At 41.8% G+C, this 12,769-nt stretch overlaps 1 protein-coding gene across 1 annotated transcript; it reads right to left on the reverse strand.

Annotated features, from left to right (window-relative positions):
• Window positions 1–2,500: 2,500 nt before the first annotated feature.
• Window positions 2,501–7,196, reverse strand: LOC118115982. Its single transcript, XM_035167250.2, has one exon. The coding sequence runs from the start codon at window positions 6,697–6,699 to the stop codon at window positions 6,064–6,066; it is 636 nt and encodes a 211-aa protein (XP_035023141.1). The 5' UTR covers window positions 6,700–7,196; the 3' UTR covers window positions 2,501–6,063.
• Between the last annotated feature and the right edge of the window lie 5,573 nt (window positions 7,197–12,769).

Genomic DNA, 12,769 nt, shown 5'->3' on the forward strand with positions numbered 1-12,769 from the left:
GCAAACCAATAATGAGAGAGACGTGTCAGCTGACTGGTCATTTAGATTCACTAGATCCCTGCTTCTATTTGGATCTGCACCAAATTCCACACACTCGTAAATATTAGTTCCCTGAATTCAATAACCTCTGCTTGTAACACAGCACATTCACACTTCAATATAATATGACACGCTAAAAGTTTCTCCAGTACCACTACAGACTGCATATAAAGATGGACAACACGTTCTCCCATTGTACAAAAATTACGTAAAAATATCCCAAATACATGTTTGCTTTTGATGTCATTTGGAGCCAGAGTCTGTGCATTAATGATAGTGGAGTGGTGTTAGGGTATTAAGGTTTTATAGCATCAAATAACTAACTAGAGCCCAACAGTCCCCTTAAACTCAACCCAGCATCAGTCCCCTTAAATATATTTTCCATCAAGATCCATGAATTAATTATTCTCTGGGAAATCAACGAAAAAGTTGCAAAACACCCTCATCTCACAATGTTTGAGGAAAAACAATCTTTCATCCGCCGCCTGATCTGAAACTGCAACTAAATTAAATGTGTTCTTTCCTGAGGCATATCGCATCCTTCCATCAACTTTCATGAAAATCTGTTCAGTTGTTTTGTGTAATGCTGCTGGGGTGAAAACATTATTAGTCAACTTCAGTGAGTATATTTCCAACAAGTCTGATAAAGTACAGTCTTTAATAGTGTGGACGAGGCCTGAGTCCAGTGGACTAATGTAGTGTGGTTGGATGAAAGCCAGGAAGCTAATGCAGACCAAAGGTACCGAGCTCTTTATGCGCAGTGCAACCACACATTGTTTAAATTATTTAGTTAGTGTGGGTCCATGCACCACTTCCTATGCCAGGGCTTTAATGGCCATCACTTCCTCCTGCACCTACTATAGCACAATATGTTGAAAAGCACACATAGTATTATAGAATATTGCACAGTTTTTGTTGCCAATCAAATGAATTGAACTTTAGCATCTAATACCTGGAAATCATAGACCCAAACTAGTTTAGTTACATAAAGGTAGAAGGTAAGATGAGCAGAAAAAGTTCTCGAAAATGTAAGTATATACTTAGAGGCTTTTATATATATACTTATACTTGTAAAATGTGTGCAGTTTCATGCAGCTTGAATGAATTTAAGGGGTCTGTTGTTGGGCCTTGGTGGAGGTATGTCCTCCACAAGTTTTGGTCTACAATAAAATACATTTTCAATCAAATTCCAAAAATATGAGTTTGAAAAGAGACCACTGATGTCCTTCAGTGTTTTCTGGCTAAATAATCTGTCTACAACTAAATTTCTCCCCGCCATTGTCTGCCATCCTCATAGCTTACTTTTCTGCCTCCCAAAGCCAAAATGTCTCCATCTATCCATTCATCTCTCTCTTGGCAGTTTTCCCTGCACCTCTCCACCCGTCTAGCCTCATTTCGCCTCCATCCGGATGTTACTTAGCCCTGACCCCCCCGTCCCAAAGCCTGGATGATGAAATTCCAACCTGTCACTTACATAACGGGCCACCTCTAACAGCCAGGATAATGACGCTGCCCGCCGCAGCTTACTCTCCTCTGTCCACTCAGTAGACCCCCCCCCCCACACACACATTCTCCCATTAGGCCGGCCTGCCTGTACAATTGCACACAATACGATGTATGCACTCTGAGAAAGTTTATTACGCATACTGTGTAGTAAATGTATTCATTCACTCATCTGTTTTATATGTATTTATACATAAACACTACACATACAAAAATAATTTAATACATGCAGTGGAATATAATATTAATCCATGAAATGCAGAGTAAAGCCGGCACTAATCTCTAGGTTTCTATCTTTCCTGGGGGGAGAAGAGAAGTGTGGCTTGGTTCCATTATTAACTTTCTTTGAATAAGTTTATATGCATCAGAGTCTGTAATCTCTAGAAATAATAGAGGATGTTCAAATGCTCTAATACCCCGTATACTGGGATGTGCCCACTTAAAAGCCATCTACGTGGGTGCAGCCCTTTCATTAAGTGAGCAGCAGCAAAAACCATCGGCTTAATGCAACTTCACAAATCCTGTCTCTCAGTAATGAGCACTTGGAAGTGGGATATACATTTCCAGTAATTCTGTGCTTTTAATGTGAACGAGGGGTTATCTAACATCCATTTAAGTAAATCATCAACCGAGGGAGAAAGGCTCTAATCGACAAGCAAATGACTGAGTGCAGGAATAATTCATGTTTAATGTATGTGCACCAAAGCAGCTCTGTCACAGTCTGTTCTTCTCTGGCCTGCGGCGTCCTGCTTCACGTCAAAGAGCAGTTTTCTGCTGAACAGGCGCAAGCTGTGCTGCTGCAAGGTGACCCAACAGCTCCCAGGCCTCCCACATAACTGCAAAAGATGTAATATTTAGAGATCCCACCTTTTAGAAATTAATATTTTATACAAGCGATTTGCAGCAGGAGAGTCTGCAGCCCGTTTAGAGGAAAGAATCAATTCTCTGCAACATTTCAGTCATTTATTCATTTTTATTCTAATAATTCAGCCTATCATACAAAACCTGATGATGTCGCAAATGAAATCTATCTTTAAACATTTACTAGTCTTGTACATTGTAGCTCTGTTCTCAAGTAAATGATAATGTCAAGAAAATAAAACAAGTGGTAAAACTTACATTCATTCACTGCAGAGAGCAAACGCCTTTTTCAGACACAGTGCTGATACATGAGGGAGGTTTGGGGACAAATTACTTTCCATCCAGCTGTTTTTAAAATATATTTGAAGATTACTATAACCATTAATTGTCAAATTAATGATTCTACATTAAGGCTATGTAATTACACAAATAACTGTTTCAGTTAACATTTGGAAATGAAAGTAAATTGACTCCAAACCTGTTTTTTACAATTAAGCATATGACATTTTAACTTAACATTCATTCTGAAGTAGAATATCATTTTTCAATTATAGTGTGAATAAAAGCTAAGAAACACCTGATTTAAGGAAACATTAAAAGTTCTGTGCTTAGTTCACCAGAGCGTAAAATTCAAAACACATCACAGGAACAAACACAAAACATTCAAACATTCAGAAAAGAATAAATACATATTAGAAAGGTAATTTTTGGACATGTGGTTGGTCAGTGTTTACTCGCTGATCATTGAAACTTATATTAAATTCCACTCCATTTATCAACCACAGGTTCAAACAGTTGGATATTTAGTCTTTAGGAAAAAAAAAATGAAACACTTGAGTAACATATTACATTCTTTCTGCAAGTGGGCCCAGAGGTCTTTGGGAAACGTAGTTTTCATTCATAGAAAAACACAAAAGGTGCAGTGCCACAACAGTGTATGACTTGTTTGTTTTTCTTTCTTTTAATTTTTTTTTCTTCTGACCAGATAATGAGTGAGTTCACCTATTTACCATCACCCTCATCACTGGTTCCATTCTAAGTGTAGACAGACATTGCATAAGGCATATTAAAAAGCAATATATAGGCCAGCTGTATATTCAGTTGTAGCTCTAGCTGTACACATACATTAGGATTAATGAAGACATGTTTAAGGCCTAAAAGACCTTTTTATTCTGCACTTGCTTGACCTCAGCTGAATATTGTTTGGTATAGATGTGCACAAAGACAGAAAGCAGTAGTTCCCTTGGCCGTGTATATGTGTGGAATGTTTAAAGTGAGTCAACATTCAATAATTAGTCACCATGGCGATCAGAAATCTGAACGTCAGAAACACTGCACCACTTAAAGGGGGAACTCAGGGGCGAGATACCCAACAACAGATTCCCTGAATATTCAAGTCTATTTTTTAAGTCAAGCTTCAGATCAATAGGAACCTATATTTCCCATGATGCACTAGAATTTCATTCATGTGTCTCCAATGACCAATTTTGCAGAGGTACTGTTTAAATGTCCTTGAGCTTATATAACCTTTTATTATTTGTATTTATTATTATTATTATTATCACTGATATTTTTGTAAAAAAATTGGTTGAGTAACCCTTTAACTGTGCTTAAAAAAAAAACTATAAGTCGTTGAAGCCCTTATAGTCAAATTGGAAAATAACCAAAATGAACCTGTGGCCTGGTTGATTTGCATCAACTTACTGTACATTACTAAACTTAATTTGTTGTTTAGATATTTTCAGTTTTTATTCTCACTTTGCCTCAGAACAAGCGGCCTGGTCTTAGAGCAATACATCACTGTCTTCTTTTGCCCTTGTCGGTTTTACATGATTCTCGAATGCGTCTCAAATGACGCAGTAGCGTTTGCCCATCATGCCCGTCTCTCCATCCAGGGAGCAATTAAAACTGGAATATATAATTGCACAGAAACCTACAGTGAGCAATTATATATCTGAGCATATGCCTGTCTTGTAAACAGCCTTCCGCCTTTGTTCTTTCAGGGGTCATTTATATAGAAGAGCAAACAACACAGAAGAAGAAGAAGAAGAAGAAGAAGAAGAAGAAGAAGAGAAGCACAATCTGGGATTCATGCTCTGCAGAAATCCCTTTTTCATTCTTTTGGAAAGTAGCACACACATAAAGATGGATGCTGAGATGCACTCACATTGCTGCACCAAGATTGAATGCCTGCCTCTGTGCAATAACCTTTGAACGCCAAAAATAGATATCTCTGGTGTACTGGCTGTGCTTTCTACACACACACACACACAAAGCTGAAGCAAAGGGATTGGTGGAATAGATACGTAGTCATCCCCTAATCCAAACACAAGAGGAACGGTAGGAAGGAAAAGAAGAATTAGGCCAAAAAAACAGAGTGATCTATAAGTAGAAATTAGGTCATCCACTGCATATGGGACAGATACGTCTGTGCGTGAACAAGTGCAACACAATTATCAACCGATCTATTAAAGTGACCTAACAAATGAAAACGTGTCGTCTAGCTTCCAAAACTGTGCCTCAAAAAACGGATTAAAATCACGTAATAGTGGTGAAGCTGTTACCGTGCAAACTACAAAACCGGTGACGTTCGGGGGTGCCAACCACTTGCCATTGTCACATTCAACACCAACACACAATCAGTGATGGTTAGCTCTCCTTGCTAATGTATGCATGGCTTAACTTAAGTGCAACCACAAGTAAAAGATCAGGTCCAACAAGCTTGAATCAGAAATATCCACCATAATATTCAAATTTATTTAAATAAACGCAACAGAAACGTATAGATCCTAAGTCCTGCAGCGCTGGAGCAGTGTTGTGGTTACGGTGCTCTGCCGGATACGTTTGGAGGTTTTGTGGAAGCGTATTTAGGGTCGAGAGACGAGCGGTTGCTAGGTGACTGGGTAAAAAAAGAGGCCACAGGTGGAATCGTCCCAGTGTGAACTCCTCTCTCGCTCTCCCAATTGTTCAATGCCGCCTAAAAAAACTGTGTGTGCGACCGGTGGTGGACGAATGGTCGCAGAGAAGCCAAGGCACGATTAACGGAAACGTCTCAGCCCTCTAAAGTACACACTACATTTTCTTCTTTTCCTAACTCCTTCCTGCGTCCTTGGTTTTATAACAATGCAGCAATCCCTACCAAAGCTTCATCTCTTGTCCACTTCCACTGCCCTTCTCCTCTGGTTCAATGCTTCCCTCGTTCTCATCCCTTTTTCTTTCCCTCTCACTGTTGAACAGGTTGACTTCCTCATTGGCTTTTTGTCCGTTGCTGCATACATAAAGAGATGCACAGCAAAGCTCCTGGTACCTCACCTGAACATGACTCATCCATGCACCATGGTTTCTATCTCAATGTCCAATCCCTCCTATTCAAGTCAATGCAAGCAGCAAAGTATCGGTGGTAAACAAGAAAAACAAAATGACATGCTGTACACATAGCACTGGTTGAAGTTGGTCAGAAACGCACCTAACAGGAAGCTCCTTACTAGCATTTGTGATAGGCACTCTAAAGACCTGGAGGACCAGCCTCAGGATATAATAGCAGAGAGGTGGAAACTGTAGAGCAGCCGTGACAATGTGTGATCTCTAAAGAATGGAAGTCTGTCCTCCTGTTTATGTAAAGCACATTTCTAAAGCAAAAGTTGAAAAAGGTGGAAAGTCCTATTTGAGCTTCACAGGCCAGGGCAGGCACGTGCGGAGTCCAAGCATGGAGGAGAAGACGATGGTGGGTCGGTGCTTCTTGAACCTCAGGCCTTTCTTCAGCCGCTGGCTGTTCTCCGCCACACACACCTCCCCCTGCTGGGCCCCGCTAGATATCCTCGACACCACCTCCCCGTGAACCACTACCTCCTGTTCCGAGCGCACATACACCTCCCTGAGCTCCTCCAGCCGTCGCTCCATCTCTCTGATGACCCGCTGGCGCTCCTCAACCTCCAGGAGGCGCCGTCGAGCCGCCTCGAAGTCCATGCTGCAGCTGGGGGTGACGTGCTTGGACGAGGGGGCCGTGGCTGAGGTGGACGGGGGGTCGGACCTGGTTAGGAGAGCCCCTGCCACCCTCCGGAAGTCTCCCATGGAAATGGAGCGCCTGGTGGCCGGTGAGGCCAGAGCCAGGAGAGCGGAGGCAGATGTGGAAGGTGGCAGGGCCATCGGGAGAAGAGGTGGAGAAGATGATGATGATGGAGAAGGTAAACCCGGTGGTTGAAGATCTGGATGTGGGTCCTTGTTTTTAATAGCTGCTGCCATGTTCTCGGTTGTGTCCTCATCGTGGGAGTCTGTGTTTCTTTGTCGTCGCTTCATGGCCGGTGTTCAGCTCCTCCTGTGCTGCTGCTGCTGCCGTCTGTGTTGTCCCTCTGTCTTCCTGTGTCGGAGCGGTGAGCAGCCGAGCAGACGGAGCGGAGATGTGCAGTGATGCAGCCGGGCAACTGCTCCATTCATTAATAAGAGATCCCAGGCAGGCTTGTGCTGTCTCTGCATCTGAGTGGTTGTGCTGGGGAGGAGCCTGCTGACAACTCATTGGCTGCTGAAATCCTGGGTACGTCAGCCGATGATTGGGCAGCTTCGCCTCTGTGCTGCTGATGCTGGCAGACGGTCGTGTCCTCTGCTTGACTGTTTTGCTTCGTCGTCGTGCGGAGCTCTGCTTTGATCAGCTCTGCTCAGTCAAGCGAGGCAGAGTGAGGCGAGAGATGCAGGAGTATCAGGGTTTTCTCCCCTTTGCTGAGGCCATTTTGGCTCAGTTTCTGTTCTCCCAGCCTCTCTGCCGCCATCCCTCCTACCGGCTGCTCTCTCCATCTCCCTCTCTATTCCTTTTTCTCGCTCAGATAGTTGCCCCTAGCAACACAGCCTCAACATCAGATGGCGAAAGCGGGGGTGTGTGTGTGTGTATCACTTTCCTGCTTAGCTTTATCACCATTTCCCGGTTTTCATTCTTTCCCAAATTTCCCTCTTTTGACCTCCATGGCAGTTCAAAGCTTTAAGTCACATGTGACACGCGACACACATACACATAATAACACACATAATATCATGTGAACACGATATCTCAAGAAGGCCTTAAGGGAACTTCTTCAAATTTGCTACAAATGTTCAGTTAGACTCAAGGATGAACTGTTGATATTTTTGGGGGCAAAGGTCAAAGGTCAAGGTCATTGGGACCTCACTGAACTCATTGTTTTGCCTTGTGAACGCGATATCACATGAACACCTCCAGGGAATCCTTCTCACTTGGATCTTACAGATGAAGAATTTGGTGGTCAAAGGTCAAGGTCACTGTACTCACGGTTATTCCATGGCAGTTTTAAGCAGCATTTAACAGAATGGAAAAGATCCTCGTGCTCACAGGGTCTGGTGAGTCTGGTAGTCCACCTTTTCAGAGCATATCACCCAAATTAAAGCTCTTCTGCTGTGTTTAATCCTCAATCTACCAATTCACCTAGTTTAAAAACTGACACCCGAACTCATGTTTCAGATTTGACAAGTAACATCAACTTAAAATAATATGGATTTTCTTACAGTGTTCTTCTTCTGATAGCTGTAATGTCGCCTCCCCTAACATCTAAGCTTATCCTGTCCGTCTAGACATATATCGACTGGTTCTGCAGCCGCCTGGCAGACGTGATAGGATCAGAGAAGTTAACACACAGGATAAGTTCACTCCAATACCCTCAGAAGTAATAACACACACACACAAACACAAACCCATGATCAAAAAATGGTTTGTGGTGCGTTTGGAGCACTGAGAAGTGATGTTTTAAATATTTGCCTTCAGCGAGAGTGAGTCAAAACTATGAGGCTTTTAGCAGGTCAGAGGTGTGTGTGCATGCGCCGGCGTATTAAAGTGTTCACTTAACTCTTTGTTTTTCATCTCAGCACTGACGCTGTACTCTCTCCGTGCTTTTAGCTTTAGTGATCTCCAGAGAGGAGAGAGAGAGAGAGAGAGAGAGAGAGAGAGAGAGACTTACAAAGACAGAGACGGAAAACAAGAAAGAAGAGCTTGTACTCTATGTACCTATAGGATGAATAAATGACAGGAAGGTGCTCTTCAGGTCTTTAACCTGCTTTTCAAAAAGCCAGAAAAATAAGAACGACTGCAAAAGTATTATAATCATAAAGAGGATACCAAGACAACTGTGCTGGCAGATTTATAGAGATACTGAGAAAGATGTAGAGATATCGAGAGAGAGAGATAGGGAGAGAGATAAAGAAATAAAGAGAGATATAGAGATAGAAAGAGACAGAGTTATACAAGGAGTTATATATATATATATATATATACAGTATATATAGTGTGAGACAAAAAGAGAGATTGAAACAGATAAAGTTATACAGGGAGATATAGTGATAGAGGGTGATAAATATATAGATATATATAGAGAGAGAGAAAGAGAGAGATATAAAGATAGAAATAGAGAGGGATATATATAGGTATATAGAGATATGTAGCGAGATATGTAGAGATAGTGATAGATAGATCTTTTTTGAATGATCAAAAGTTTAAGAGGCTTTAATTTCCCTTAATATTAAACAATGCACAACTATTCTGTATACATTTCAGGATATCCACTGAAAGTTTTACTTTGGTAACATGGTGCAGGATACGGAAACATGAGCATTTACTTGCATGTGTTGCACAGTTTCCCTCAGATTTACACAGTAGCTCAGTATAAACATCCCGGCTCTTAAGTAACGATTTCAGGGATCAAGACAAGATGCTTGAGTGGTTTCTTTTATTTTTAATTTTTTACATGATGCCTATTTTTGGATGAGACTATTGGTTGTGCAACATGCCACAGTCAAAATCCACTCACACACTCTGACCCCACGTGGAGCCTTCACTGCTGCACGCACAGACTGCCATCATCGTTGGCAAACATCTTGAGCAGCAGGACTTGGCCCCGCCTGCTGCAAACACAGCAGTGCTTCACCAAAAAACGGTTTTGTTGTGACACAGTCAAACACGAGTACTTGGACGCATTGTTTCGCTTACAGCAGACGCCCACACACAATGTCAAAGATGTCTCTGCATCAAGTGTGTGGAAATAATACAAGTGTGCAAATCCTTTAAATATCTCAAACCCAGTCCATCATCCCTCTCTGTACATTTCTTTCTCTTTTAGCTCCAATTTTATTGAAACCTCTCAGTCTCTCACGCTGAACCCTCTGGTCCAGATTTATTTAATCTGTGTGCGTGCATGTCGAACCTAAGGATTTATACATGTACTGTCGTGTTGTTTATAAATGCATTTAGTACAACTGAATGAAAACTGCGATTTGAAGTCAAATAGATTTATTTTTAAATCTTTATTTTAGAGCTCCAGTCCGTCTAGGAAACATTCAACGTCACTATTAATATTTTTGCAACTGTTTTGTCACATTTCCCTGTTAACTTATGATATGAACAGGATAATTTAGGGTGTGTTTGGCTTTGGTTTAGACACTCATCTGTTAAAGATGGCCGTAAAAGAGGCCTTACAGTTAAAAAGTTAAAAAATGGCCAAGAAGAAAGATAAGCCTCTTGTATATAAAGGCCTGAAAAATTGAAACCTCACCAGAGCATTGGGATCTTATTGGTCCTATGATAAATGATGTGTCAGATGTGACCTAGATATTTTCACACACGTCTTTCATTATTGTCTTATACTGAGCAGCAGCAGGGCCGTTGCTCCATGTCTGGTGCTGCTCCTGTTATATACTGTGCAGTGCATGTGACATGTCATACCTGTATATCAGTATCCAGTATCAATTGTGCAGTGTTTGTTGTGTGTAGAAAAGCTATCACAGTGTACGTGTGCAGGGTGAGAATGAATTATGTGTGACCATTTTGTTTCCATAAAAATGATAAATTACTTTAGAGACACGTGCCGGGGAGAGAGCAAGAGCGAGATACAGTGTCAGTCAGGTTTTTTGTGCTTGCATTTGCCATTAAACAGAACCTGATGGAATGTTATGAGCATCACTTCACAACTGACAACAGCCAGAAAAAGACACACACACACAAGCTCTTAAACTAGAGAGGCACATCTAGTGATTTATTCAGGCCTGGACGGTATCCTTCTATAGATAGGACAGGGATCTGCCTCCTCTCTCACATGCACTGTATGTTCAAACCCTGTCACTCTTATCAGAAAACAAAGACGATTCAACCTCCGATAGAACAGAACAGCTTCAGCTGACAGCTGCAGAGATGGACAACAGACGATGGTGATGATGCCGGCTTTCTGCTTTTTTGTAATCAATATCAGTCTGCTGCGGGCTGAGTCAGTCCATCTGTGTGTGTGTGTGTGTGTGTGTGTGTGTGTGTGTGTGTGTGTGTGTGTGTGTGTGTGTGTGTGTGTGTGTCCGTGTCCGTGTGTCTGACTGACCCTTTCCAGCATAAACACTGACCTTGTCAGGACCAGATCTCATGGGGACCAAAGTCCTAATGAGGTAAAACACAATCAGCTCCTAAGTGGTAAGATGTGAATTGTGGTTAGGTTAAGGTTAGTGTTAGGTCTGAATCCATCATGGTTAAAGTGAGGGGAAAAAACCCTGGATCCAGACCAACATTTTTAATGGGTTCTTCATGGTTCATGTCTCACCCCTCCAAAAAATGTCATAGAGCGGTGGAGTAGTTTTTGTGTAATCCTGCTCGCAAACAAATAATAAACAAACATACACAGATGTAACAAAAGCATAACCTCTGCAGAGTAAATAAGGGTAGCTGCACAAACCTGTGTGTGTCTGTGTGTGAGGAGCGTCAGTTGAGAACTGGGGGGGGAGTTAGACATTGATTTGTGTCAGTACAGCTTGCATGTGCATTCAAGAGCAGGAAGTCATTAATTCCAGTGAATTACTGTTACGATAACATCACAGCACAGTGAGCAAAGCCCTTTGGAAAATGCTGCATATATATATATATATATAGTGTATAAGTGTGTGTCTGTATAAATAAGTTAAGACTTAAGCATTTCTCTCGGACATGGCGGTGCACAGCACGTCAGTGGAATGCAGATGCAGCCCCACAGCAGGAGCAGCAGGAGCAGCAGCAGCTTCTGTGTGGCTGTTATGTAAGCGTGTGCTGCTGTGCATACAGTATGTGTTGATGCTACGGGTTGATACTGTAAAGCAGGACCTGCTGTGATGTGTTCATGGTGCAGGAAAGAAAGAACACGAGGGAGAGCAGGAGGAGAAGATGGAGTGAGATGACAGGATCCTACAGGCAGGAAGAAACAGATGGAGAGGTGCTGAAGCAGGAAGTCATTTGCATGCAGATGTTGTAGGTTTTCAACAGTGTGCATGTTTAACTATTGATTTGCATTTAAAAGACAGTTGCAGACACAGAGTACTTCCTGTCCCTTTTTTCAAAACGGCTCAGATTTTTGTGTGAAGCTGTGATATTTGTTTTCCTGATACATTAAGATATTTAAGAGCAACAAGTAAGACCCTGGATAAATGACTGATTGAGATGAGTCGACAGCATGTGATGTCGTCTCTGACAGAAACGCATTCAACTCTGGGCCTGGATCCATTTGGCTCTTAACATGAAAACATTCTTACACTTTGACTCCCCCCAGTGCCCGGCAGAGGAACCACACCAGGCTGAGGACCCACAAGAAGGCAGGAGCTGAAGGTCAGATAACCAGGTGCATTATGGGGATGCACCAGTGCACCATTTTCTGTTCTGAGATCAGTTTCGATACCGGGCTCTCTGATGGATCTAGATATAATCAGTGTGAAGGTAAGGAATTGCTGTGGTACTTAAGTCTGCAGAACCCCTTGACTGAATGTGACCAGTGGACTTTATAATATCTGTTAACCACATTACCTTAAAATCACGAATCAAATACTTATATGTGCAAGATAGAAAGTCTCAGAGCATCAGACTCATTTCATTGTTAGTTGACAAATTAAAACTGCTCCTGTAGTAAAATGTTGTATGTGATGTACTCAAAGACAATATGTAAGTATGCGCGAAGTAACAGCTCCCCAAAACCAAATCATCTTGATCGCCCCCTGGTGGCTGGCTGCAGTATGGATCACAATCACCCCTTCCTCCATGTTAGCAGATGGGAAAGGGAGCAAACTAACAACTCAAAGTACACCTCAAATACCTTTTCTCTAATATGGTTTATGAAATGTTAGATAATTTGTTCACACTGATGATTGTTCAAGTGTTTATTTATCTGGGAAGTTTCAAAGTTTGACTAAAAGGAAGAAAACATTGAAAGAGAAGCTGCTGTTGGTTGCATTATGGGAAATGTAGGCTCTAGCTCTTCTTTAGCTGAGTAATGTCTTTTTTATTTCTAATCTGTCATCTTTGGGTCCCTAAACTTAATAGAAGTGTAATAAAAAACAGTGGAGAACTCATTTTTACACAGAACAAGAGACACAG

The sequence above is a fragment of the Hippoglossus stenolepis genome, chromosome 10, assembly GCF_022539355.2.
Source record: "Hippoglossus stenolepis isolate QCI-W04-F060 chromosome 10, HSTE1.2, whole genome shotgun sequence".
In the NCBI taxonomy this organism is placed as follows: Eukaryota; Metazoa; Chordata; class Actinopteri; order Pleuronectiformes; family Pleuronectidae; genus Hippoglossus; species Hippoglossus stenolepis.